Source organism: Squalius cephalus, assembly GCF_949319135.1.
Source record: "Squalius cephalus genome assembly, chromosome: 24".
Lineage (NCBI taxonomy): Eukaryota > Metazoa > Chordata > Actinopteri > Cypriniformes > Leuciscidae > Squalius > Squalius cephalus.
The window spans coordinates 8,629,078-8,656,570 of NC_137145.1; the positions used below are offsets into that span (position 1 = coordinate 8,629,078).

The 27,493-nt window shown below is 37.8% G+C and overlaps 1 protein-coding gene across 2 annotated transcripts; it reads right to left on the bottom strand.

Annotated features, from left to right (window-relative positions):
* Window positions 1-2,496: 2,496 nt before the first annotated feature.
* wscd1b (WSC domain containing 1b) lies at window positions 2,497-17,249 on the bottom strand. 2 transcript variants are annotated; one of them, XM_079862300.1, is made up of 10 exons: window positions 17,175-17,231; window positions 16,929-17,074; window positions 14,289-14,821; window positions 14,079-14,193; window positions 7,441-7,625; window positions 6,650-6,771; window positions 5,458-5,629; window positions 5,216-5,380; window positions 4,771-4,971; window positions 2,497-3,035 (listed from the first exon to the last, which is right to left on the bottom strand). In XM_079862300.1, the coding sequence occupies exons 3-10, from the start codon at window positions 14,671-14,673 to the stop codon at window positions 2,683-2,685; spliced, it is 1,698 nt and encodes a 565-aa protein (XP_079718426.1). In that variant the 5' UTR covers window positions 14,674-14,821; window positions 16,929-17,074; window positions 17,175-17,231; the 3' UTR covers window positions 2,497-2,682. The 2 variants fall into 2 exon arrangements, with proteins under 2 accessions (XP_079718426.1, XP_079718425.1); XM_079862299.1 differs by having other exon boundaries at window positions 16,929-17,249.
* Between the last annotated feature and the right edge of the window lie 10,244 nt (window positions 17,250-27,493).

A 27,493-nucleotide genomic window follows, 5' to 3' on the forward strand; every position in this document is an offset into this window, starting at 1 on the left:
CTGGTGGTGGTACGTATGAATGTACATGATCGATTGTGTCTAATTTCAATTTACTCATAATCACTCATGAATAATAATAATTCCTTTGATTAAAAAATTTAATTAGATGATTCACAGATTTGTTTCTCTAGTCCCAGACCGCACTGATGCTCTGCAGGGGGTAAATTACAGCAGGACGTTATGAAATCATTGAATTGTGTCACAGTGTGATGGACTGTTCCAGCAGGCTTACCGCCACGCAATATTTAACAGATGGATGGACTGCTTGACGTGTTAGTGTGTCTTGGATGTGTTTGGCAGAGACCAAACACTGCAGCCATATGCCAAAGTTATTTAAGTCATTCTCTCAGATTAAAATAAACACCCGGCAGGAGAGAGGAACGTGTTCATATTCTAATGGCTGACTTCATAGAGAATGCTCTGAAATCATTTGTAATTCAGAAAAAGTGCACCCAGTGTGAAGTTCCACTGTAACTTGCGACTTTAATATGCAAATCTCAAGGGTCAAGGATAGGCCCAGTTAGCCCCTGCTGGTAAATGTCGTAACTACACCATCTGGCTGCAAAAAAGCATCTTATTCCATTGACAGCCTTTCAAAGTACCATTTTGCACCATTTACATTGACCAATGTTTTTTTGTTTTTGGTAAGATAAATCACAAATATTTCATTGTTATAGTGGTACATTTTTTATTATAATTATTAATATTAAAATATATAGTTAATACAAATATTTAACATTAGTGCTATTTTCTTATTTGAGGACTTTTGAAGTGTGAAATTTGTAACTTTTTTGCTACTTTTTCCATGTTTTGTTGAGGTCATTACAAATCTTGGTTTTGCATAATGCCTTGACATTTGATATCATTTTCATGGAGTTGTTTTTCTCAGAATGATCTATAATGTTCTTTTTATATATTTTGTCATTCAATGCAATTTGTTCAAGTTTCTTTCTCAGTTGTTTTAAAGGAGAACTTGGTAACTTTTTTAACTTAATAAAACTGTCTAGAATTCATTTGGATGGTTAAACAACCTGTTCTGGTGATATTGGTGACTTTCCCCGCTCCCCCCAGCGTTCCCAGGCGGAAAACCAACCTTGCAACTTGGGGACTACCGTCCCGGCAAGATAGAAATTGGAAGTCTCGTGAGAAACGAGAACGAGCGCGAAACACGAATTGCTTTACGGCAATTCGACATAAACACACATGCATGTATGATGTATTACCAGATTACCCACCTCGGTAGACATAGCTCCACACGATACAGTTGGCTTGCTCCGACCAAAACAAACGCACATGAGCAGCGGTAGAGAGGGGGAGGAGGCCGCCGCAAGTGAGTTTTTTACGACCGTGTTGTGAAATATACACCCCACCACAGCTGTAGGGGGAGCTCGTGGGGAAAACATGCGACAACAAAAGGAAAAATCAGCGAAGAAGTGACTAGAGTTCGCTAGAGTTGCCGAGTTCTCCTTTAAATTACAGTTGCAAATTAAATAATTATTTTTGTGAGTTTAGTGATTAACTTCAGCTTGATTCTAGAATGTAGAATACCTGCAGTTTTTAAAAACGGCATGAGTTGCATTAAAAGCATAGATTTTCATCAATCCAATTCCAATGAATATGACTACATATTCCGCACTCTGTAGGCAGATTTATGGCAATAAATATTCTATTTAACTAATTATTTAAAACCTGCTTCAATTTCATTCGAATGTAGTTCAATCAATATGGCAAGTTTTCAACATTGAGATCAAAGAGATAAACCATTTAAAACAGCCCAGATTGACATAGGAACATGCTGGTCCTCTGTGAACAGCTCTTTAGGCTTCTCTGTAAATGTAGCTACTGGTCATGGCCTGAAATGTGTAAACTGTCTTTCACGAAAGAATTCTGCAGTCACAGCATTTTTCTTTCAGCCTGCAGTGACATTAAGCGCTAATGTTCCAACTAACTATCTAAAGACTGAAACATTCGACTTGGAAATTGGTGTCTTCCTGATTTCCACTGTGAAGAAAGAAGGAACTTCTGCTTATAGTACATCACCAGATCAAACTGCTGAAAATAATATTTTCTCCTTTTATGATTGTGGTTTTGTGTACAAATGAATGTTCAGCACTTATGTTTTGGCCTCTGCTCTCAGGTAAATCCAGGGTTGCTCTTCCTTTTGTCTATTTGAAGTTCTGATATTAGCTCATGCTAGTGCTGTAGCCTTTAAGATTTTTGCTTTTGATTCATTATAATGAATGACCGAAGGACACAGACTGTCTTATCTTAGTTTATGAAGGAACATTTTTCCCTGATGCATCTCTCTGGAATGAATGCCTTTTTGTGTCAATTGAAGATGCTTTGACCCTGCAATTCCAAATACACATCAGAAACACAGTTGACAAGCAGTAATTGTCAAATATTGGATATTAATTATTAAGGTAGGCTTAGGCTACTCAAGATGATGTAGTGTAATCTATTTGAGGATAATATTAAAATGGACTGAAACTGATACAATGAGAATTAATCAGTTTAATGATAACACATACTAAACACACTGTCAATAAGACATCAAGCACAAATAAAACAACAAAACCGCACTTCAGAGACTTTGAGCGATGTCAGTTATGTTTTTACAGAGGCACTTTGTGGTTCTGTGTCCTCCCTCCAGCAGGGGGCAGCAGCTGCGTTTATGTACCCTCACCTGGGCATGTATTCCTGTGGTAGGCCGCTGATGCTTCTGTCTCTGAGAGCTTTATCTACTGTGTGGATGTATTTGTCTATACGAGCTCTCATCTCAGGGGTGAAGGGGTCAAAAGTCAGGCTACGAGATCCAGAGCGTTTGAAAAGGCCGTCTCTGTTGCTCTCCGTGCAGAGGAGTCTTTCCTCGGGAATGCTGATGTTCAGGAAAGCGCTGATAGTCTTTAACTGAGGGACTAGATCTTTCTGAAGATTTTCAAAGTGTACCACCAGCAGGCGGTGGGCAAATCGCAACCAGGCCAGAGCGTGAGAGACCCACCAGGTCGAATAGCTGTCCACAAACTCAGACCACTCTGAAAAAACAAAACAAAAAACAGCATTATAGTAAAATTAACTATCATCTCCCACATGCTTAAACCTAGGACTGTATTTGGGATAAAAATCGAATTGTGATTTAAAATGAAATTCCAGGTTGTTTGTAGGGCTGCACAATTTGTGATGTATGTATATTATATCAATATGTCTGTAAAATAATAACAATAATATGAATCCATTATTATTATTATTATTATTATTATATCATTATTACTAAATGAAAATATAAACATTAAATTCAAAATGTAAAATAAAAAAATATGAGCATGTAAAGCTGCAGTCCGTAGTTTTTCCTCTTTCTGTTCTCATCTCTGTTCGAAATCTGCTATTGTAATTATTCGCGGAATTATCAACTTTACGTGCCTCGGCACGGCACAGCGCGGATGAATCCAATGTTTTGAATTATGATATGATATGATAATGTGCGGCTGTCAGTCACCGCGCCGGTGTGGATACTGTCATTCGGAATCACAGATTCTACTTTTTGGAAGTATGACCAACATAAGAATTTTCACCGGAAAATGTCATCTGAACAAGTAACATCCACTTTTGTTCTGCCCAACTGAGGCAAATAAAGCATTGCAGTAAATCGCGCTAATTAAATCTAACGATCGCTTATCATATCACGTCAAACCGTGCAAATTATACTTTGTTCTCAAATTGATAATGTTAACAACATCAGCATTGCGTGACTACATTTAATGCCCTTCCGATATTTATCCTTGTTTTCGCATGGGCCCGGTTTCTTTTTTTCTGTAGCCACTTCAAAGTCCGAACAAAGTCTTTTGGATTTTACAATGGGTGAATCTCCAGTTGTCACTGGTGCTTGTCGTTTGAACCTTTCTGGATCCGCCATCAAATTGATAAGTTTAATTATATCAAGTGCTGTGAGAAAAGGCTATAAATCTCCACCTCCAACATCCTCACACGCAATATAGCCTACTAGCCGAGACTCTTCTTTATGTGTACAGATGTGATGTAATGACGCAATGACATGCTCAAATTTCCCACGGAAATCCACCAGTACCACTGGAATTAAAAACATTACTACAAGCTTACCGTTTTGCATCGAGCTGAAGCAAGCAGATAGTTTTGAACACTGGCTGGTTATGTACTTGCTCAAAACTTTATTTTGAATAATTTTTAACCCAAAAAAGTTACGGACTGCAGCTTTAAGAACAAAATACTAATAATTATTATTTTATTTTACATTACAACTGTAAGAATACAGTACTAATATTTATGGCTGTCTTAATTTCTTCATTTTCAATTCTGACAGAAAAACACAGGGAGACCCAACACAAAAATTAATTGTCATCAATTACTCCCCCCTGCATGTCATGCTAAACCCATAAGACTTTATTTAACCTTCGGAACACTAGTAAAAATATTTTTACTGAAACCTGTGAGACCTTCTATTGAAACTCTATTCACCCAAAGATCTGATGCATCAAAACGTTCAGAGAAATCCATATGAAGTCTTCTGAAGAAAAACAATTGCTTTATATGTTGAACAGATTTAATTTAGGCTTTTATTCACATATAAACATTGATCAGTGAATGTAGAGCACTCAAATTTGGTAAACATTTTTGCCCCCTTTGAAGTTTGCTGAGGCCCCCTAGTGGGCCCCAGGCCCCTGGTTGAGAACCACTACTCTAAAGTGTCTGAACATACTGTCAGGCTGAAATGAATGCTGTTTCTATCATTAGCACCTTTGCTCCTCCAATGAACGTCCGATGCGTAGCCCAGGTGTCCGGCACACTTGCGGTTGAACTCCGCTATTAGAGAACGATAGGGGTTTCGCATCAGCAGGATGGCAGAGTTGAACATTTCGATCTCTCGCTGGCCGCTTTCATGAGTCTTGATGCAGATGACTCTCCCGCTCTGCCAGTAATCCTTCTCTCCTTTAAAACCTACAGAGATGCAGAAATCTGAGAAGTGCGAGTCTGCATTTGCTTTTCAATTAATCTCATTCTTGCTAGTCTAGGACAAACAATTGAGATGTTTAAGAGGTGTCAGTGTTGATTTTCTTTCTTGTGGGGCAATATCTAAAAGTGTTTGTGTTTCTGATGAGTTCATGTTCCCACTCCTACAGAATCCTAATAAATCTCACAGCTGAAAGGGATGAGGGTTTAAGTGTTATTAGTGGACTCTCACCTTTGTTGTACAGAGATCCGTCAAAGTAATAGCTTCCGGTGTAGAATCCAGTGGCGAGTTCAATCAGGTGACGTAACCAGGTGTTTCCTGCCCCTGGGAAGCTGGACAGGGCCACGAGGGTCCTGGACTTCTGGGGCAGAAATGTCCTTTCTTTGCATGTTGCATCTGAAAGAAAAGATATTTTCTGTTGCAGCAGTAGTTCTTGAATTTTAAGTTAAATGTTGTAGCATGTTGTAGGTTACCTAACACAGGAGTACTGTACACCCAGTAGTAGTCCTGTTCATAAGGGGAAGTGTGGTTTGTTTTGTTGCCCCTCTCACACATGCGTTCCTGTTCACTCATCTGGATTGTGAAGAGAAATGAGGCATGGCTGCAGAAACAGTGCTGACCTCTCAAAAGGGCCAATGGCAGGTCCTGACGAGTTCACACACAATTACAGGGGTCAGATAAAGCTCTGAATAAACAAACCATATCATGTGTAACGAGCAGTGATGGGCAGCTAAATTATTGTAAACTAGAGCTGCACGATCAATCTAGATTCAAACACCGTCTTTTTCCTAAATGACCTAAATGTAAGATCACAGCGAACATACAAATCTGCATTGGCATAAAACAGTTTCACAGTCTTTTCAACTACACAGTATCATTATTTCTTTTACAATAACTCATATATCACAGGAGTATTGGGATAAACATTTATATTTCGGATATAAACACTCATGACTACAGAAGTGATCAAAATACAGCATATCACCTTTTTAAAGAAACTTGACGCTTCAAATAAAGATTGTATCAATTACATCATTACACCAGTAGGTGGCGACAAGTGACTGTCATAAAAAAATTTGTCATTGAATCATTCAGTCAAGAGATTTGTTCAAAAACGCTGATTCATCCAGTAATGAAACAAGTGAAGTATGTATAAGTGAGATATTTGAATCATTCAAACGGATTAAAAAAAGAATAATAATTCAAATTAATTCCACATTTTTAAATAGATTGCAGCAAATAACATTTTGTCACAAACTCTAGTAAATTACTTATTTAGTTTAGTTGTGAATTGTGGGAGAATCGTGATCAAGTGTGTTTGCACACACTTGGCTAATTAAGCTCATTCTGATTCTGATTCTATTTTAAATATATTTAAAAAATCTATTCTATAAAAAAAATCTCAATTTATCCAGAATAGTGCAGACAGACAGATCTAGATTTAATCTAAATAAATACAGTGCGAATTAAGCAGGGGTTTAAGGGAGACTTAATTACTATTACTAATTATATGAATAATAATAATAAACTCCATCTTCAGTGATTGGCCCCTAATAATAATATTTTTTAAATTATTTTTGATTTTATATTCTTCTTCTTCTTCTTAATAAAAATAATAAATATACTTTTAATTTGCTACAAAAAGATTAATACGAGCAATTATACCTGATCTGTACAGGTCTCGATACACTGCTGAGGAGTGTGTGTCGGCCCAGAGGTCTGGATCAGGAAGTCAGCGGTAGAGTTCTTCGGCCTCTTGAAACAGCCGTGGTAGTGCACAGTTCTGTCTGAGAAACATCGGACAGAAAAACAGAGAAGTCATCTTGTACAAAGCCTCAGGTGACCCTCCCACTGTCCTGTAGCAGATGACGTATTAAGTTACAACAAGAGCAGCGCTCACTATCTCCAACATTCTTTCTGTCTTATCTAGTCAGACTCCACTAGTTTAAAATGGGCATCATTTTGGCACACGCTTCCAGGCCTTTAAACTAGTTCTTCTCTAATCCATTACTCACAAAATATAATAAACATTATGCAACAGGAAATGGCGTATTGATCAATGCGACATGGCACTAAGACTTTAAACTACTTTCCTCAAGCTCCATTTACCAAAACTGGCATGTCAAGTTGGCCTCTTTTCCCTAGCCATGACCGTGTCCATATTCTCCTCCTTCGCTTCCTCCTCTTTTTTTCAGCGTACATAAAAACCACAACTGCCAAAGTGTGATTCATCTTGCTCTATTTGTTTACCACTAGCGCACACTGATGATGTTCTATTCTTCTTTACTAACTTGCGTCGTAGCCTACGATTCAATAGATGTCATCATCGTACAGTCTACGTATACAGTACATGTCGTACCCAAGTTTAATAGATCCATGTCGCACAGTGTGATTTGTAATAATCTTATAGGATTGCTGAAATTGCACAGTCTGTAGCAGGCTTTAATGTGACTCACATCTTCTCTGTCCTGGAAGACGATCCTCAACCCTGTAAACAGAAATGCGTTCCACCCCTCCGCAGGGGTATCCCTTCTCTCCCCGGCAATCCAGATTACAGTCCTCTCCCCGAGCCCGGCGGGAACAGACCCGGTTGCCACAATGGCACTCCGCTCCATACTCCAGCCCAGCGTACCGGAACCCACTGCAAAAGAGCAAACCTTCACTTCTGAGGAATATACATACAGATACACATACACATGTACATTCTATTCTATTCTGTTATATTATATTTTACTCTACCAGTCTTATCTCATCTTTTCAGTAACACTTTAGAATACGGTTTAATTACAAGATCTGGCCTTTAAAAACGCGCGTTTTCTCCCGCGGCATTCGGCAATTCGTCTCATAGAGTCTCGCAGAATTCTGCAAGTGCTTCGGGGGGGCCTACTTAAAAAAATCCCTCAATGTGTTTCGCTTCACAGAATATCCACCAGGTGGCGCATAAAAAACAACTTTACATTAGATTTTTTATTTTACTTCACATTACGTCATGATTGTGAGAAAACATCCACAATAAAATATAAATTATAAATAGTAATAGACACAAATATTTACAGTAGGCTACTGTATTATACAGACATTTGAAAATATTTGTAAATGCAAAAGGTTCATTAAGACAAGAAGGGGTATTGGACAACGTTTACGAATTTTTATATGCTTTGTCATTGCTGTGGTTTCCAGGAGATGAGTGCATGCAGAATATTTAACATTGCTTTTATTAAAACAGCAAAGTGACGTTCTTGCCAGCGCATAACTTTTTTGTACAACTATTAAGATGATTGTGCATGCAATGCGCATTTATACTAAGCGCAACAGAGAATTTAGTGTGAGCATAATGCACGTGGCTCTGCCTGTAAAAACCCAGCAGTATTTTTTTTATATATATACACAAAATCATCCTAACATAATGCAAGGCTTAAATAATGCGACTTACCCAGATTCTTAATTCGTGCAGATATTTCTTGTGTGATTGTTCTTGGGCAGATATTTCTTGTGAGGTAATGTCGCAGCACAACGCGTAGCATACGTTGGGCGCATCTGATTTGCCATTAAATTATTAATAAATATTTTAATTAAACTGTCTTAATGCATTAAGCATAAAGATTTTTCCACGTTAGTCTCAGAATGTCCGGGGTTGGCTTGAGGTCTTGCCGACAGTTTGTAAATATTCTAAATATTCATATTCACAAAATCCATATAAAGGGTGATCAACAGTTATGACTTCTAAAATAAAATAAAAATGACCAGATAAGAGGTATCTGATTGACAGTTTGACAGATGCTGTTTTAAAAAAATAATTACAACATTATGGGGAAGTGGTATTAAATATTCGGTAACACATAGCCTAATACAATTATTTTAATTATGCATTTTGTTCAGTTTTGCTTTTACAAAATGTTCCCTGTTTTTTATAATTAATTTAACCTGAGATGTGCGTTATATCGCTTTTGGATCATTCTTTGTGTTGTCGAATTTTGACACAGTTTCATTACTTGTTCATAATAATTTGATTCATAATTATGTCATTTTTTTCTAAAAGTAAAAAAAATAAAAGTTTTTCTAAAAGCAATATTCTAAAGAGATACAAAGACAGTGTACGTGTACCCACCAGATTTCGTCATGAGTCATTTTGTACCCACTACTTTTAACTTCCGTTGACCGTTTTGGTTATGAGGAGCAATATGAGAGAAAAATTTTGTAATCATTGTCTGACACACACAAAAAAATATATATATATATATAATATTCATTTTATTTTAGTTTTCGTGTTCGCATTTATGAGGGAAAAAACAACGTGTCAGTTTACGGTTATGGACGTGAGCGCTCTAAAAGCGGCACAAAAAGACTGCTTTAAAACTTTCACAGAGACCTCAAACAGAACAGCTGCCTTTCTTTAAATTGAATTTCGTTTTGTATTAATTATGTCTTAATTTTAATCAATATTTCGTGAACCAATTGCCTAGATTTAAGAAGTAAATATAGCAGACAATCACGACATTGGAGGCCCCGGCGATATCTCATAAATGAACCGAAACTCAGCGTGTAATGCACATTCACATTTACAGTGTATTTAGACACATTTAGACGCATTCATAATCATTACTTTTACCGGTTCTTTGTGGCAAGCTTTATGCGTGCGGTCGTGCGATTGAGTGCGGCTATATTATAGTAAATGCTCATTACTTAAAACAAAGCATAAGCCTCTTCCTGGCATGCAATGGAATCTACAATGTCAGTTGGTTATATCAACATATGTCAAATTAAGTTACGCGATATCAACAAATTAAGCTATAAACATTAATTTGAAATAACTTAAAGCGTATGTATAGTAGATTTGCTTATAGCATTTAAACAAAGGAACTGCAAGGGATTAAAACCCCAACCACACGCTGGTGAAAACTGGAAAAACCGGTTTTCTTTTGATTCCCTGAGAGGAGATCGATTAGCATTGGGGGTTGAATCGGCAGACCTGGGGGGTGGGTGGTTGTACTTCCTTGACTCTGTGCAATTGTTAGCAGCTAAAACAAGCAGCTAAAACAAAGACTGTGCAATTAATTACATTTTGGAAATAACTTTCTTAATGTCGTTTTATTTAGCCTATACACTGCAAAACAATTTTTTATTTTTTTATTTTTTTTATTTTTTTATTTGTAAGTATTAAATATGTTTTACAAACAATTGGTTTACAAACTCTTGGAGGTTTGTGGTTACCATCATTCAGAAGAGTGGTGCTTGTGTTTAGACTTATGTTTTACGTGATTAAATCAGGAAGATTATATTGGTTTCTGTCCACGAAGACGCATTTAAGACTATTTAATCAGGAAATGGAGGCACCGGCGCGATATAACTTGCATTGCTCGTGAACTGAGCTCGTCTCATAAATGAACCGAAACTCAGAAATGTATCTAGAAAGCTTGAAATGTCCACTTTTAAACAAAACAATTCAAAACGAAAAGAAACAGACAACTCTCTTATGTAAGTGTGCATTTCTCTCTATAGGCACGTTCACAATATCTGCGAAGATGACGAGTCAGCATTGTCAACATCTTTGACTGACACATAAAACACTAGATTATTAGTAAACAATTAAAATGTCTCCTTGCTATACTTGACACATTTTGCCAGTTCTTTGTGGCAAGCTTTATGCATCCGTTAACTATCGAATATCGTGACTCATATTTTGTACCAGACCATTTATGGTTGTTCATATTGTTCAACAAAGTTCTTGATAAAAAAAGAAAAGAAAAAAAGAAGCTACTGTGCCTAATATTATTGTTGTATAGCGCGCAAGGTTTATGCGCATGCTTTAAGTCTTCTACGTTTTTAGTATACTCTGTGGCAGAATTACAGTGCCTGGTCTGGGGTGCGTTTCCCGAAAGCATCGTTGGCCAACTATGGTCGCAAGTTCCGTCGTTACCAATAGAGTTCAATGGACATTGCGATGAACTTGCGACCATAGTTGGCCAACGATGCTTTCGGGAAACGCACCCCTGGTATGTATAGCCTACTAGGCTACATCGTTTTAAAATCGGTTTTAGTGGTTTCGTGTGTACGCAGATATTTCTTGAGACGACGCCATGTTTTTATGTTTTTATGCACTTTTACTCTTTTAGTTTTGTTGCAATTTCACCAAAAGCTTATAATTAGGAAATACACACAACACGCTAAACTTATATTCTCTATTATGTTAAAAATGTTGTAAAAAATACGTATTATTCTTATATAATAAGAATAACAGTAATGTACATTTATATTGCACTCGAAATGATTTAGATATGGAAAGAGGAATTCTTCTCAACTACCACCAATAAAGTTTTAAAATTCTTCTTTAGAAAATATTATATTTTGATGATTCTACAAGTTCAGCAGACAGTGAGGTTCGGGTTTGTTCCGATCAGAGCTCGTGAGTGGAGAGCGCATTTCTGAATATTCCGCTCCGCTATTCATTCCGGTCGCTCGCTCAACACAGATGTCATGTTGCCTGGTTTGAAAATATGTGGAATAAGGGCTGCTTTCGACTAAAAGGTTTTTTTTCTTTTTTTTTTTTCTAGTCGACTAGTATACTAGGCTAGTTGTTCATTTAAGTAATTCATGGACAAATCGCCCCTTTATATTAATTTAATTAGCCTACTTATATGGATCATGAGTGTTTACGTAATATAGCCGCACTGCGCACGACCGCACGCATAAAGTTTGCCACAAAGAACCGGTAAAAGTAATGATTGTGAATGCGTCTAAATGTGTCTAAATACACTGTAAATGTGAATGTTCATTACACGCTGAGTTTCGGTTCATTTATGAGATATCGCCGGGGCCTCCAATGTCGTGATTGTCTGCTATATTTACTTCTTAAATCCAGGCAAATGGTTCACGAAACACTGATTAAAATTAAGATATAATTAATACAAAACGAAATTCAATTTAAAGAAAGGCAGCTGTTCTGTTTGAGGTCTCTGTGAAAGTTTTAAAGCAGTCTTTTAGTGCCGCTTTTAGAGCGCTCACGTCCATAACCGTAAACTGACACGTTGTTTTTTCCCCTCATAAATGCGAACACGAAAATTAAAATAAAATGAATATTATAATTTTATTTTTGTTGTGTCAGACAATGATTACAAAAAAATTTCTCTCATATTGCTCCTCATAACCACTGAAAACGGTCAACGGAAGTTAAAAGTAGTGGGTACAAAATGACTCATGACGAAATCTGGTGGCGTACACTGTCTTTGTATCTCTTTAGAATATTGCTTTTAGAAAATCTTTTAGTTTTTTTTTACTTTTAGAAAAAAATGACATAATTATGAATCAAATTATTATGAACATATAATGAAACTGTGTCAAAAATCGACAACACAAAGAATGATCAAAAGGCGATATAACGCACATCTCAGGTTAAATTAATTAAGCTCCTCATAACCACTGAAAACGGTCAATAGAACCCAAAGTCAAATTATTATGGACTGAAGTTAAAAGTGGTGGGTACAAAATGACTCATGACGAAATCTGGTGGGTGCATACCCACCGTCCCCACCGAAATCGACGCCTATAAGGGAAACATGATAATATAAAAAGTACTGTACAGTAATGCAGAAAAGCGCATTACAACCATGTTAAAACTATTTAAAACGTTAAGATGCAAAAATGAACTAAATGTAAAATTAGATAATGATAATGCGCAAATGATCTCGGTCTCTTCAAAGGTCTTCGCAAATTATTGTGTTATAAGACTCAGTTATCATAGCCTACATCACGTCTCTTCTACTGTAAGTACACAGAAAAAAAAATAAGACAAATGATGCGCGTTTGAGTCAGATTTTTATGAAGAATATGTGACTGTTTATGTAACTGGCAAAAGAAAACATTGTATTCGTCATACTTCGTCAACTCAGTATGGCCACATGAAACTCGACTGCCATCTACAGGTTTTATTATTTCCTGCGTCCAACATCTAATCCCCCTTCTGCACGATCCCGCAGAATTTCGGAAGTGCTCGCAGCATTCTTCTCTCTGAGACGCGCATTTTTAAAGGCCACATCTGTAGTTAACATTAGTTAATGCATTAGGTATGATGAACTAACAATGAATAACATTTTTACAGCATTTATCTATGTTAATGTTAATTTATAAATATGCTTATAATGTATTGTTAATTTGTTCATTCACAATACATGACCTAATGCAATTGCAATGTTAAAAATTACATTAACTGATGAAAGGTTTTGTTCATTATAACTTCACGTTAGCTAATGATTTCTGAAGGATCACGTGACACTGAAGACTGGAGTAATAGTTGATAAATTCAGCTCTGCCATGTAAAATGTAATAAAATAGAAAGACGTTATTTTCAATTATAATAACATTTCACATATATATTACTCTTTTTTTTTTTACTGTATTTTGAAAAATGCAGCCTTGGTGAGCATAAAAGACGTCTTTCAAAAACAATTTTTTTTTATAATTACAAACTTTTGATTGATAGTGTGGGACTTCTCATTATATCCACCTTATTAAGCGGTGATGCAGACATTTGTAAATTTAATGTGCAAGGCTTCAAGTGTCAGCCACTTTGTTATTTTTTTTGTTGTACAAAAACAGTCATTATGTTGATTTAATGTTGCAAACTGATATGTGTTATCATATTATTTTAATTTATTATCGTGCAAACAAACATATTGGTTTGTAGAGCAAATTAGTTTTACCATTTATTGCACTTTGCTATTCTTCTAGTTATTTACCAAAAAATACAAATTAACCTAAATTCTCGCACATTCACAGGTAATAGCTTACCCCCGCTTTGCTAAGTAAAAAGACCAAAAAGTACCTGTTGGCATTTCCTAAATAAAGCATTGTTTTATTTTGAGCAGTGAATATATTTTTTGTATTTTAAAATAATGCTTTTAGAATGGAATTTCTGTATTTTTAAATGGTTGAAGCATGTATGTATTTTTAATGCTCTTTCTCTGGATGGACTCCAGGTCAGTCACACCAGCCAGCTCACATTTTGCCCCCTGCTTCTGTGGATAAACACTGAATGCATTATTCTAATAGAACAGGGGTTCTTTCATTTATCTTTAATTTTCATCCCTTCAGACGTTACCTCTCTGAGCAGGTGTCCTGACACAAGGCGCTGGTCATTTTACGGAAATCATAAAGAACTGTCCCGCCGAGTGCGTGCTCCGTTTCGTTGTTTATAAAACATCCAATGTAGGTCCCTTGTTGGGAACAAAAAAAAAGCAATATAAACAGTTTAGAATAATTATAAAAAATCTTACATTTAAGATGAGTAATTCTATTTTATAAACATTACCTTTATGTCTGGCTTCCTTGTGTGACAGATTATGTTTAGAAGATCTTTTCTGTTCAGCATTACCGTGAAACCAGTGGCGTCTCAGATGCCTGATTTCCAGGTTACGAGATATGAGGTGCTTCTGGTCCATTATATTGCCTGTCTGCTCTAGAGGGTGGTTCTCCATCTCCTGGATGACATTCCTCCTGTACAACCACCTGGCAGCAGGTACTTCCAGTGGTCTAGGTGGCGCTGGTAGGGAAGGGAGCGCCATGGTATGCGTTTCTCTCTGAAATGTCTCCACACTGGAGCGCTGAAGCAGTAACACGCTTCCTGCCATGATGTAAGCCACACCCAGAAAAAACAGGAGCAATTGAGCTCTCCTTAAAAAGGATGGCTTGGCCATCCTGGTTCAAACCATCCAGATGGATGTCAAACAAGATCCTTACACTTATACAGGACAACGGAAGAGAAGATGATACAATCTAGAAGGCGCTGTGATCTTCATCTTCTAGAGAAGATTTAGCTCTTGGTGTCTACACCATCTACAGGACCTAAAATAAATAGAAAAGGCCTGTCAGCATGAATACAATATCAGATAATCAGATAAAAACACATCCCTTCACACAGATCTAAACCATAAATCTCTAACAACTCAAAGGAAAATATGTGAACCACTTGTCATATTTCTTCATAGAGGCTTTGGCCCTTTGGGGCTAATGAGCAGTTTTTGATGAATCACTAAGAGTCCAATTACCATTTTCCCTTTTGATACATTAAACATGTTGCAGAACAACTTGCAGAAACACAGGTGAGGTATGAAAACATCAACTGAAGGAATCGCTGAATTGTCTCTTGGTCTTCATTTGTGCCTGGTGCTTTATGGGATGTGAGTTGTCTGTCCATCAGAGTGATGGGCTGGAAGAAATTTCTGCCTGTGGGAGGAAAGAGCTGTCCATCCTGCTGAACTTCATATCACAGATCAAGGAGCTCATTCATATTGCAGAAAGAGAGAAGACATCCAGTGCAGATTCGTCAGTGTATAGCACAGCTTATAAAATAACTCGGTGTCTGAGGAAATCTGATGTTTTGCCAAAGCACTATACTTTGCAACTGAAATCTTTTACCATTTTTGATTAGTATAGCCTAACTCTTAGTAATATTTAGGATTCAATACATGCTCAGTCGTTGTGGTAATGTAGATTATCACAGAAATTAATATCCACTTGTCCCTCCTTTAAAAAAACACACACACATCTGTTACAGTAACACACTTACAATGGAAGTGAATGAATGGACCAAATTGTAAATGTTAAAATGCTCAATGTTGCAATAGTATGATTTTAGTGTGAAAAAAGTGTAAAGTTCCAATTTGCCACACAATGCCATTAACACTATAATCGTAAACGAGTCACGACTGTAAAAATGATGAACCTTTCAGCTCAAATAATACAAGTTTTATCAGAAGAAAGAATGTAATTGCTTATTTAACATAGTAAGCTTCACGTTTCTGCTTTTTTAATACTCCAAAAATTGGAAGTAAGTATTTAAAAGAAAGACACAAATGCTGTCAATTGAACTTAACTTATTTGTACCAGGATTATATTCCTTAAAATCCCTTAAAGGATGCAACAGCTACTAGATCAATCATTTTGACAATGTTATCTCCTAAAATATAACAGATTTCCATCAGGACTCTACAAATAACAGTCAAGCAAACAACATATGGCATCGCTCTTTTAAATTCATAATCTGTACTGAAATTTTTGTCACTTTCGTCTTGTAGAATCTGTGGAAAACTGCTTTTGCTTTGCGCTGAGAGGATTCTCTAGGAAAACGGCACTCATTTCTGTGTGTCTGCAGTCACTTGAACAGCCTAACATAGAAAATGAAATCATTTAGATGCTGATGGAAAAACCTTTCTCTTCATGATAGGAATGAAAGGTCTATCTAATGATCAACCTCCAAAAAAATCAGCACATTATCAGACTCTCTCTCTCTCGGCTCTACATGGGCACATCACATCTTTTCTTTGGGTATACTTGCTCTTTTGCTTATCACTCAGCATTAGTATCAGAGATTATGTAAATTTAGTTTAAATTTTAGTCTTGTGGTGAGGGGCTGTTTATCTCTGCAAAACTCTAAATTTGTTATTGCATGTTAGTAACGTTAGCCTAAGGGATAAATTCAGCAAGACTGAATTTAGCTACAAGAGAAAACGAAATGTTACAAAAGTCACAACGGTTATTTAAAATGCACTTTAATGTTAAAAGGAATCAGAAGTAGTGGTCATTACATCAAACCAATGTCAAAACTTTTCAGACGCAAGCTGTCAATCATTTGAAAGGAAACAGTTCCTGTAGTTTAATATTTGAGTCCTCAGAGCGGGTTTCAGCTCCAAGAACCGCTGCTGCTGTTCACTTCATATGGTCATTTGCCCCCAATTTGATATAATTAACCTGACGTTATCCTTATAAGCAAAAGACAACGGTAAGTTAGCTGAACGTCAGACGTTAAAGGACAAAAACTTCCAAATGCTCTTCGTAAATGGGCTACTGTACGATATTTACAATTAAATTAGGCTGCGCTCAGATAAGCGTCAGATATTATTAGAGTGTATAGGCTACTATGATAAGACACGCTTGTTACCTTCTTACTTACCTCTGTGTTACTGTGGTTCCTCGGATCAGGTGAGGTTCAAACGGACGCGGATGTGTTCAGTTGCAGCTCACGCGCTTCTACTGAAGAGAGTCCGCTGATTCCTGACTGGATACTCCCACCTGCTCTTCCCCGCAGCTGAACGCTTTCTGTCGATTATAAAATACTGTTTTCATCGCATGTTTTAACTGCTATTAACGGGTTTCTTACATTTTCTGCAGTTTTGAACGACTTTGAACGTGTCTGTACTTCCTGTTGTAGACGTTAGAGAGAAGTCGTGCAGAATATTAAAACGGCGTTGTTGTTTTTCCAAAGCAGCGTGTAAAACACGGACTGACCTGACGCGTTCAGATGAGCGTAGAGGTGCCGCTGCTGTCAAGCTTTACACCCCCCCACCCAAACTCTCTGCCTGTGCCTACACAGGGACCCCCGGTATAAAATAACTAAATTACTTAACACTCTACTGATGTATATTAAGAACATTAACTAACAATATTAGCACACATTTAAAATGCTACACCCCCCCCCACCCCCACCATTTTAATGAGAATAAATGTGTTAAAAATAGGCTTAGCCTACTTTTCTTTAAGCAAAATGTTATTATTATTTTTAATTATTCCGTTTTTTCTTCTCCTCAAACACTTAAAATAGGTACTGTTCTCTGTGCAGTATTTCACAGTATGATTAACGTTGATTTAATCACAGGCTTTCAAAATAAGCTTTATGCTTCCATTTTGTTTTTAAATTTGGATCATGAATACATATTTTTATTTGGACATCCATGCAGATTTGCAATGCATTAGAGAGGTCCATGTTGGGCATTTGGTTTTTTTAGTTCCTCTGGCTACAGAGATCAGGCACTATCTGTGCTGAGCAGAACAGAGGCTTTGTTTTTGTGGAGACAGGAGGAGAGGATTGAGCACATTCATCTGGGAAAAGCACACACACATACGCTAAAAAGAAAGAGACACAAGCACGCTCGTATATATTGAGACGAATTTTCTTGACATTGCAACAGAACAAATAACACAAACCGATGCTTTCTGTGCCCATTGACATTTAAATATCTGGCATAAGATGCCAGACAGTTGTTCCTCTATACTCTGTATACAATAGTAGGCCTCCTGTAAACGATCAAATTATCTATGGGGCAGTTGTGGCCTAATAGTTAGAGAGTCGGACTGGTAACCCAAAGATTGCAAGGCACCTAACGCCCAATCGCTCCCCAGGCTCCGCAGCAAAAAATGTCTGCCCACTGCTCCGTGTGTGTGTGTCACAGTTTGCAGTGTGTGTTCACTACTCACTATTCCTAACCTGTGTGCACTGAGTTGGATGGGTTAAATGCAGAGGACAAATTCTAAGTATGGATTACCATACTTTTCCTTCACATGTCACTTTCACTTTCATTAAAATATTTGAGCATTAGTGTTCCAAAGTCTTTTTTATTTTGTGCCATTACAACCAGTAGCTAAAACCAGATGAATGTTCACTTCAGAATTTCCAACTGTCTCCACCACACAATTATATTCACTCAATACTGTTATAATATGTGAAAATCTTGCATATTACTTCCATAAAACTGTCCTCAATGATATTTTGAGTCCCTTTGAGCAACAGTCTGTATGATTGAGTCATGTCCACTAGGGGCTTGTGTGCCTTGCGCTCGCTTTGTTAATCTGTTTTTGAGGTTTGTCCCTCAGGAACACTGACTGCAGAACAGTGTGCCATGTTTTCAAGTAATTATATTGCACTTATGTTCAGGGTCAAGGACCCATCATCAAATTGATTCCATTTAGTCCTGGCGGCTGGACCCAGTGGGGAAAAACAGATTAAAATCTCTTGATGACCGCACTGCTTGAGGCACAAACCACAGATACGATCAGCTGCCCTGCACACCTGTCTGTGATGAGAGCCACATACACCCTAACTGTTCGCAGGGCTCCAGACTAACATTTGAGAACTGTAACACCAGTGCCACTATAATTCTACAGATGGCACCAGCACCTGATCTGGTAGGTATATAAATAAAGGTAATTTAATCATAAAATTACTATGTTACACTTTATTTCAATAGTCCAGTCTACTAACTATAAGTAACTTTTCAACTGCATGCAATTAACTGTCATTAGAGTATTAGTATGCTGCAGCAGACTGTCAGTAGACTGTTAGGTTGGTTACGTGTTAGGGTTCGGGTTAGGAGAATAAGTTGATTTGTAGTTGCCAAGTTACTTATAGTCTGTAGAATATCTGTTGGGGGACCAACACAATGAAGAGTTAGCAGATATTAAGCAGACAGTTTACTAATACTCTAATGATAGTTAGTTGACATGAAGCTCCAAAGTTACTTATAGTTAGTAGAATTTCTAAAGCCTACATGTTTATTTCTTGGAAATGCTCATTTGACCGTAAAGCACTGAGTTTAGAGGCAGATAACATTCACTTATATTAACAACAGTAACATATAAAAGCCTAATTTTAATAGGGAAAATTTTTATTTTTGATCAACCCTATGATGAACCTGTGGGTTATCATCACATGAACATCAGTTCACAGTGTTATTGTATACATTGATTTATTGTTTAATATGTTATTGTTATGTTTTCATATTGTTTACTTTTGATTAATGATATTATTTGTGATCATGTTATTGGTTCAAATGCATATGTAATAGCACTGACATTGAACTAAATGTGTTTCCGTTGTCATGGGAGTTAATCGACCCCTACAGATGGTATGATCTGCTAGTGTTTGGCGGGAAGATATCATATACAAAGGAGTGAGGCTAGTTGAGCCAGGGAGAGATGGGCCAAGGGCCAGAGCTTGTCCAGCCAAATGCTGTAAGATGTGAGTCTTCATTGTCAGAGGCTTGTTCCTCGGGGCTTGATCTGATGGCGTGTTTTGCTGCTGTCAGCATGATTTATTTATGTTTTGTACCGTCTATTTTGAGGATTTTTGAGGATTTGTTTTGTTTATTTTGAACTTCATTTGGAGCACGTGGTCAGAGACAGCTGTCCTTATAAATTCACTTGAACTTTAATGATTACCTACGTTATACTCAACTCATTCCATCTTTTCCCGGGCCTATCGGCAAACAAATTTACGTTACAACTCAGGGTAACTATATACAACCAGACCTCTGAAACCTAGCCATTGCGGCTTTAATACATCAGGCGGCAGTGGTTGTAATGGCATCCCGACACCCAGGCCTTAAAGAGGAAATGAGTACACATTGCAGGTGAAATCATGCGGTCCCAGCTGTGCCTTGTTTAAATGAAAGCGGCAGAGGCTGACTTCTTGTCGAGGGGGAAATGCCACCAAAGAAACAAGATGGAGCTAAGGGCAAAGAAACAAGATGGAGCTAAGGGCAAAGAAGATGGTAAACCAGCAGAGCAACTGGAGGCAATGAGTTCATCTCCAACGCACAACGAAATGACTTCAGGTAGTACGTCTGAGCAGATGGCCACAATGCTACAAACTTGTCTACATAGTCAACAGCAAAGAGAAGAACGGTTGGAAAAGGAAGCGCAATGTCTCAAGCACAAATATCGGATACTTCAACACCAATTCGTACAACTACAGTCCGAAGTTCATCATGAAAGACAGGAACGACTGGCAAGAGGAGCGTCAGCGGTGAGTTACACACCAGAGGCTACAGATTTGATTTCTGATTCAAATGTGTGTCCTTGGCGACAACAGGCACAAAGTGAGACGATGGCGAGGCGCCAAGCACAGCCTAACCGGTAAGTCTGGGGATGCTAAAGCCTGTTTTATACTTCTGCGTCGAATCGACGGCGTACCCCCGCAGACCCCTCTGCGTCGCCGCGAACCCCTCTCTGACCCCTCCGCCGTAGCTCGACATGCACCTCCAAAAAATTGTAACTACGCGTCGAGGCGACGCAGACCGCAAGGGCTGTGATTGGTCAGATTATACATCATTTCCGGAGTGTAGCTTTTCCGGTTTCCCCCTCCCGCTTGTTTTGTTCTTGTTTTAGCGCACGGAACCAAAACAAACTAGCAAAGAGATTCGCGAGCCACACACCCCCCCTAGCGTTCTGGCGGTGAAATGCACCGCGATGCAACGCAACCCGACGCAGAACCATAAAACGGCCACGTAGGAGTGACGGCGTAGCTACGCTGTGGAGTTGATGCAGAAGCATAATGAGGCCTTAAGGGTAGTGGTCTGAGAAATTTTGATGCTGATAGAGGAACATTACAAAACAGTTCTACTTCGAGTGGACAGTGTGCGGGCAGGTGGAGTTAGTCAGTACAACAGAAGGTTTGTGATTATATGTCATACATGCGGCTAAGCAGGGCATAAAAAAGCTGATTGTCCAGTGCAAAATATGTCTACTACTCGCCTGTGTTACGAGTTAAGATCTTCAGTGAAACTGAACGAGATCGAACTGAACACGGACACAGTAGTGGAGGTGAAGATTGGAAACGCGTTGTTTAAAGCATTGGTCGATTCAGGTTCAAGCCAGACATTAGTGAGACCAGAATGTTTTGGAAAGTCAAATTTGCTGAAATATGATAAGCTGAGAGTCTTAAGGCCAAGCCTATAAGTTATCAGTTGGAGTAATTGACAAATCCAGTTATCCAGTAATATTAGGCAGAGATGCACCTGTGTTGGTGGATTTGTTGCGGAGTGAAAAAAAACATAGCAGATGCTATGGGTCATAATAAGAGCACAGGCTAATCAAGAAGAGGTCAGTAAACAGCTTTTGCCAGATTTACCATTCAATGTGGTTTTTAAAAACAGGAAATCTAGGAGGGAGAAACGTCATGATAAAGTTATGGGTACTGAAGTAATTGAAAATGTGACACAACTGAACACAGACGATCTTGAGCAAATTCCTCATGATATTTTGCAGTTGCAAAGGCAGGATGAAACTTTGAAACCGTTATTTAAGAAAGCTAAGGCTAACAGTACAACGTCTGCATTAATTCAGAAAGATCAGCTGATGATCAAAGATGACAAGCTGTACTTAAGTCTGAAGGTGAGAGATTGGTGGTACCTGAGAGATTAAAATTATTACAATTGGGTCATTCAGTGCCGTGGGCAAGACATTTAGGTCAGCAGAAAACACTGTCTAGAATCGCTAGTAAGTTTTATTGGCCTAAGCTCTACAGATGTTGTGGATTTTTGTAAATCATGCCCAGAATGTCAGCTGGTGAGACCAGCTAAAAAAGAGTGACAGAGCACCTCTTGTAAGTTTTCCTATTATTGACATACCATTTTCTCGCATTGCAATGGACATCGTAGGACCTTTGGAAAGGAGTAGGGGGTCTCTTTTCTGACAAACCAGGAAAAACAACATTGCATCATAATATTTGTTTGCTTGCAACAGAGCCGATCAGGCAAAATCACTGCAGAGTTCCAGCACACTTGATCCAAGCCTTGAAAGAGGACGTGCAAATGATGCTGGAGTCTGACATCTTTGAGCCTTCAACAAGTGAATGGTGTAACCCAGTTGTACTGGTGCCAATCAAGACGGTACACTCAGATTCTGCGTTGATTTCTCAAAACTGAATGCAGTATCAGCTTTCGGCCCTTATCCTATGCCAAGAGTCGATGAGTTGATCGAATGACTAGGCAAAGCTAAGTATTTGACAACTTTAGATCTGTGCAAAGGATATTGGCAAGTGCCACTTGTTCTGCTAAGAACTTGACTGCTTTTCGTGTTCCTGCAGGGCTATATCATTTAAAGTACTGTATTTACCGTTTGGTCTGCACGGGGCCGCAGCAACCTTCCAACGCCTGGTGGATCAAGTGCTGAGGGGTCTGGACAGCTTTGCAGCAGTGTATATTGACGATATTGTCATTTTTAGTGAGTCCTGGGAACAGCATCTGGAAAACCTGGCAAAGGTGGTTGAAAGAAATGCCAGATCGCCAAACAGGAAGTTTCTTTCTTGGGCTACATTGCTGGAGGAGGTTCAGTGAGACCTCAAGTAGACAAACTAAGCAATTTTGTCATGTGCACCTCTGTCATCAAAGAAAAGTGTCAGATCCTTTTTAGGTTTGATAGGCTGGTACAAAAGGTTTATAGGCTACCTAATTTAGCCAGCAGAGCGGCGGTGTGTCTGTTTGATCTGATATCTATGGTTTATAAAAGAGAATTCTTCTGCAAATTTGAATGCTTCTGACTAGCGATGGTATTAAAGCTGCGGCAAATTCAAGTCAAGGCCGCAGTCTGGAGCCCTGCTGTCTGTCTTTCTCTCGCTGACTGACTTCACACTCTTTTTTGTTTTATTTGCTTAGGCTGTTTAAAAAACTGATGTGTCTTTCACAATCTGTCAAACAGAATTGGTGCTCCAGCATGAAAAAATTGTGCAGATCATTTTCTGTGCATTTTTAATTGCTGTGGTTAAGACCGGGATGAAATGATTAGGCTAAATTTAAAAAAAATTAAAAGTGATGAAAAATTCAACAAGTTTTCTTGTTGGTTTTCAGTTAATTTGCTGGTTTACCCTTATTCATAGGTGTATTAACCTTATTCCAGATGCCATCAATGAATTGATTCAAACACAATTCTCATTTATAATACAGAGAGTTCCAGTCCTGGATGCTGTCAATACAGCTTTCCAGTCGTGCAGAATATAGTAAGCATAGTACTTCTATGCTTACTAGCACACATAGCATTTTTTAATTAGTTTATTTATTTATTTTTTGCATGGTCTCTTATTCCTTATTAATTCCTTATTATTCCAAGCAGCTTCTAAATAATTTTTGACGAAAACAATTGAATTTGAATTTGAATTCAACATTGAATTTGAGCACTGCTCAGTAAACATTTGAAAACTGATGTTTATGCTGAAATAATAAAATCAGTATCTGAGATTGTTCTGTTTATTTGTGCACAAAGCCCTGCATCAGAACATTTACCAAGCTGAGAGGAAACTAAATTAAATTTACTCTAATTTATCCAAAGACCTAAAGTGACATGGTGAATGCAGTGTTTTAATGATTTGCTTTTGCTTTATTTCACCCAGTTACCCTGAGAGAATAGCTTTTATTGGGCCAGAGCTTTCCATGGACTATAATTAAATGCGTTTTTCAATCTCTTTTTCTTTTGTGTGTCAGCGGTTATGGGTAAATCACAGTGTGAAAGACAGCCTTCACGTTGGTGTTTTGTCCGAATGAACCACCTCTTTGTGTGCTGAAGTCAGTCTGCAAATTAGGTAAAGGAAAAGCTTGAATAAAGACAGTGGAGGTTCTTTCTTTCTCTGACCTTTTTATTCTTTAATGAGGGTCTGCTGTCTGGAAGCACCAACTACGCTAATGAACAGAGCAGGAATGAAGACAATGCTATTAAAATCACAGCACTGAATTACACTTCAGTCTTCTGTCATAATGTAGGCCGATCACATTTATAGGAGAGTGCTGTGACTGGAAACTGGATTTAACAGAACTAAATTACGTTGACATCAATTTAGGGTTCTCGCATGTGCATTCACTGATGTGTACAGAATACCATAGTAAAATATTCAGTTTTTCCTGAACCACTTAATCAGTGTTGCCACAACAGAATCTACAAGCTACGGTTCACAAAGCATGACCAATGTAGTTTGATTCCCCAAGACTTATTTTTAGTATCATACACATAAAGAACTTGTGTGGGCCGTTTCCCCAACGAATTAGTTTTTTTTACTTTTACTGCATATAGTATGCGAAAGCACGTCAAATGTTTAGTAGCATATTTCCAAATTCATAGTATTTGAAAGACAGTGGGCGAAAAGTACCCGGATGACCGACTGCTTCCAACGAGATTCTGGAGTGAGCATTCGATGGACACTTGCATGAGGCCAGTTAAATATAAGAGGAGTTGTAGATGACACGATAGTAGCTATGTTTCCATCCAAAGTTGTGAATTGAACTTACAGTGTTTGTGCCAAATTGGAATATCGCATAAAACATTTGAGAAAAAAGTGTTCAAGGGAACAAAATTGTCGCAAATTATCTGTGATAAAAGTGGAAGTTGCTGCAATCGGGGAAGCACTGTGGCTCTTTTTTTTTACATCATAAATGACTCGAGTCTCAGAGTGCGCATGAAACGCACGTTATCTTGCGTTCGGAGGTGGATGCCTGGTGTTTGGGAATATAATCGTGTGAGATAGGCCTACTTCTGGGAGATAAATATACCCAACCATTTTGATGATAGACTTTGGCTCAGACATTTCAGAATGACCAAACCAACAAAGGAGATTCTGCAACGAAATTGGTCCGCTGTCCAGTTATGCCATCTCACATGATCTGTTGAGATAAAGTCACATGACTTTATTCGGGATTTATTCGGTAAATGTGATATGTCCGTCTTCTTTTCGGATACATTTTCTTTAGAATTTATGCGCATCTTGGCATTTCCATCCAGCATTTTGTATGCTATATCCCAAAATTTGCATAACAATAGGTGGATGGAAACAGTGACAACATGGTATGAACTGTATTCATACTACCCATAATCATACTATAAAGCATACATTTAACAGGTGCAAAGTACATATCAAACCAAATGTAGTACCTTGATAGTATGTGATTTTGGATGCAGCTTATGAAGCATGTCTTTTTTGGGAATCACAAGCCTACAATACAACCAGTGAAGTCAGATTCTCGAATGATTGACTCTTTTTAGTGAATCGAACACATACAGCACAAGCAGTAAAGACTGACTCCCTAATGAATGACTCTTCTGAGCCGACTCTTTTTTAGTGAATCAGAAGTACGGTCCCCAGTCAAATAAATTGTAATTATTATTTATTTTTATTTTTTTGTGAATCAAAAAACACAACTAAACATTAAGTGTAACTAGTTACTAGCTTACTAGTTACTATGACATCATGTAGTTAAAGATTCACATTACACTGTAAAATTTGAAAATTGCTTAATTTATTTGAATGAGTTAAAGCAATGTAAAAACATATGCTGTCATTTTTTCTTTTACAGTGTATGCATTTTTTCCGTAAATATATATATTTTTTTATTTTAACTGTAAAAGACTGTAAAAAAAATGCTTCAGTAAAAAACTGTTAACTATACCCTAACTATAAATGGGGAAAAACTGTAATAGATCTAACCGTATAGTTTTGACAGTAAAACACTTCATTTTGCCATTTAAAAAAAGAACAAATCATCTCATAATTTACAGTAAAAATGTTCATTCCCAGAATTCCCTGTGTGGCACTTCACATTTGATTTTTATTTTTATTTTTTATTTTTTTTTAAATAATTGTTTCTTCTTAGATTTTTGTTATCATTTATGTACATTAAAGGATGTTATAAATTTAATAACATTGCATTCTGGTCTGATTGTCAGTTGTATGTTAGATTTCAGTTTTGATAGCTTTTATAAGATGCACGTTATTTTTGCTTATATTTAGGGTCAGGGGTTTATTGTTACCCTGGCAGACAAAATATACTTAGAAAGAGATAAAGGGATTTGTCGTTGCAGACTCAGAGATGTTCAACAGAGCTCAAACCGATGGAGAGATAAAAGAGGGCTGACTTTTGTCTTCATGAATTCAAGTGAATGAATGACTGCCAAAGTGCAGGTTCTGTGGCACTGTAGAGCTCATCGTCTGTGTTTTGGGCTTCAGTTCTCGCTCTTCAGACAGACTGCCTTATGCATGAGAAAGATCCCTCTTTGGGCTCTGAGGGGGTACGTGTCCCTGTCTCATCTGGATGGCAGTCATGCTCCAACTGTGTTTTATGCTCCTGAGGAGAAGCCTCAGGTCCTTTCACATTCACTCTCTCTCACACACACACACAGGCTCATGGAAAATAGTGGCCTGGAATTCAAATGAATGAACAATAGAGCAGGCTGAAGCCTTTGACCACTTCTAGTTGAATCCAATACAAGTAGTCCTTTATCTCTGCGGCATTTAAAAATAATCAAACCTGACATTTCATGTGGGCTCCTGGGAAATACAGGCATACAAACAAAATATGTGATTTAAAGTCAAGCAAGTAAACAAAACGTCTGGTGCCAAGGTGATTTCTAATATCTGTGGGCATCAGCTCCTTTCATTTGCATTTTTAGCCTCTTGAATATGAATTCATCCAAAATGAACACCCTGCCATTATTTACTCACCCTCATTTCGTTCCAGCCCCATAAGCTGTTTTCTGTGGAACACAATGAAACGCATTGGTGACAATGTGTTTAACACTCAATCAAGCCCTCCATTTGAGATATGCAGTAAGAAAACCGTAAGCATCATTGTGCGGGTGGCAAACACTTTGATTTTTGAAGCAGGTTGGAGAGATAAAACGCTCAAGTGTTTTCCAGATGATTCTGGCTAGAGACAATGAAAAAACAATCAGGGACATTTTCCATTTCAGTGATTTGTCCTCTTGTGTTTGTTTTGATGGCTTCCTTGATTATGTTCAGATCAACAGAAATGGTGAGTTTATTTTCGACGCACCTTTTAGATGGAAATTAAATAAAGCATCCATTGTGAAGATGTTGGCGCATTCTGTGGTCAATGGTTTTTTATAAAAAATTAAACTATCAAAGTCAAACGTTTTAAGGTCATGCCAGGATGTGCAGATCAGTCACATATCAGTCATTTAGAT

What these genes read in the sequence shown, in the direction of transcription:
- wscd1b (XM_079862299.1), bottom strand. Translation starts at nt 14,673, where the DNA reads ATGGCCAAGCCATCCTTTTTAAGGAGAGCTCAATTGCTCCTGTTTTTT. An exon ending in TCTTCCAGGACAGAGAAGAT is followed by an intron (nt 6,772 to 7,440) that starts GTGAGTCACATT and finishes GATGTTTCTCAG; the next exon opens with ACAGAACTGTGCACTACCAC. An exon ending in CGGATCTCTGTACAACAAAG is followed by an intron (nt 4,972 to 5,215) that starts GTGAGAGTCCAC and finishes GCATCTCTGTAG; the next exon opens with GTTTTAAAGGAGAGAAGGAT.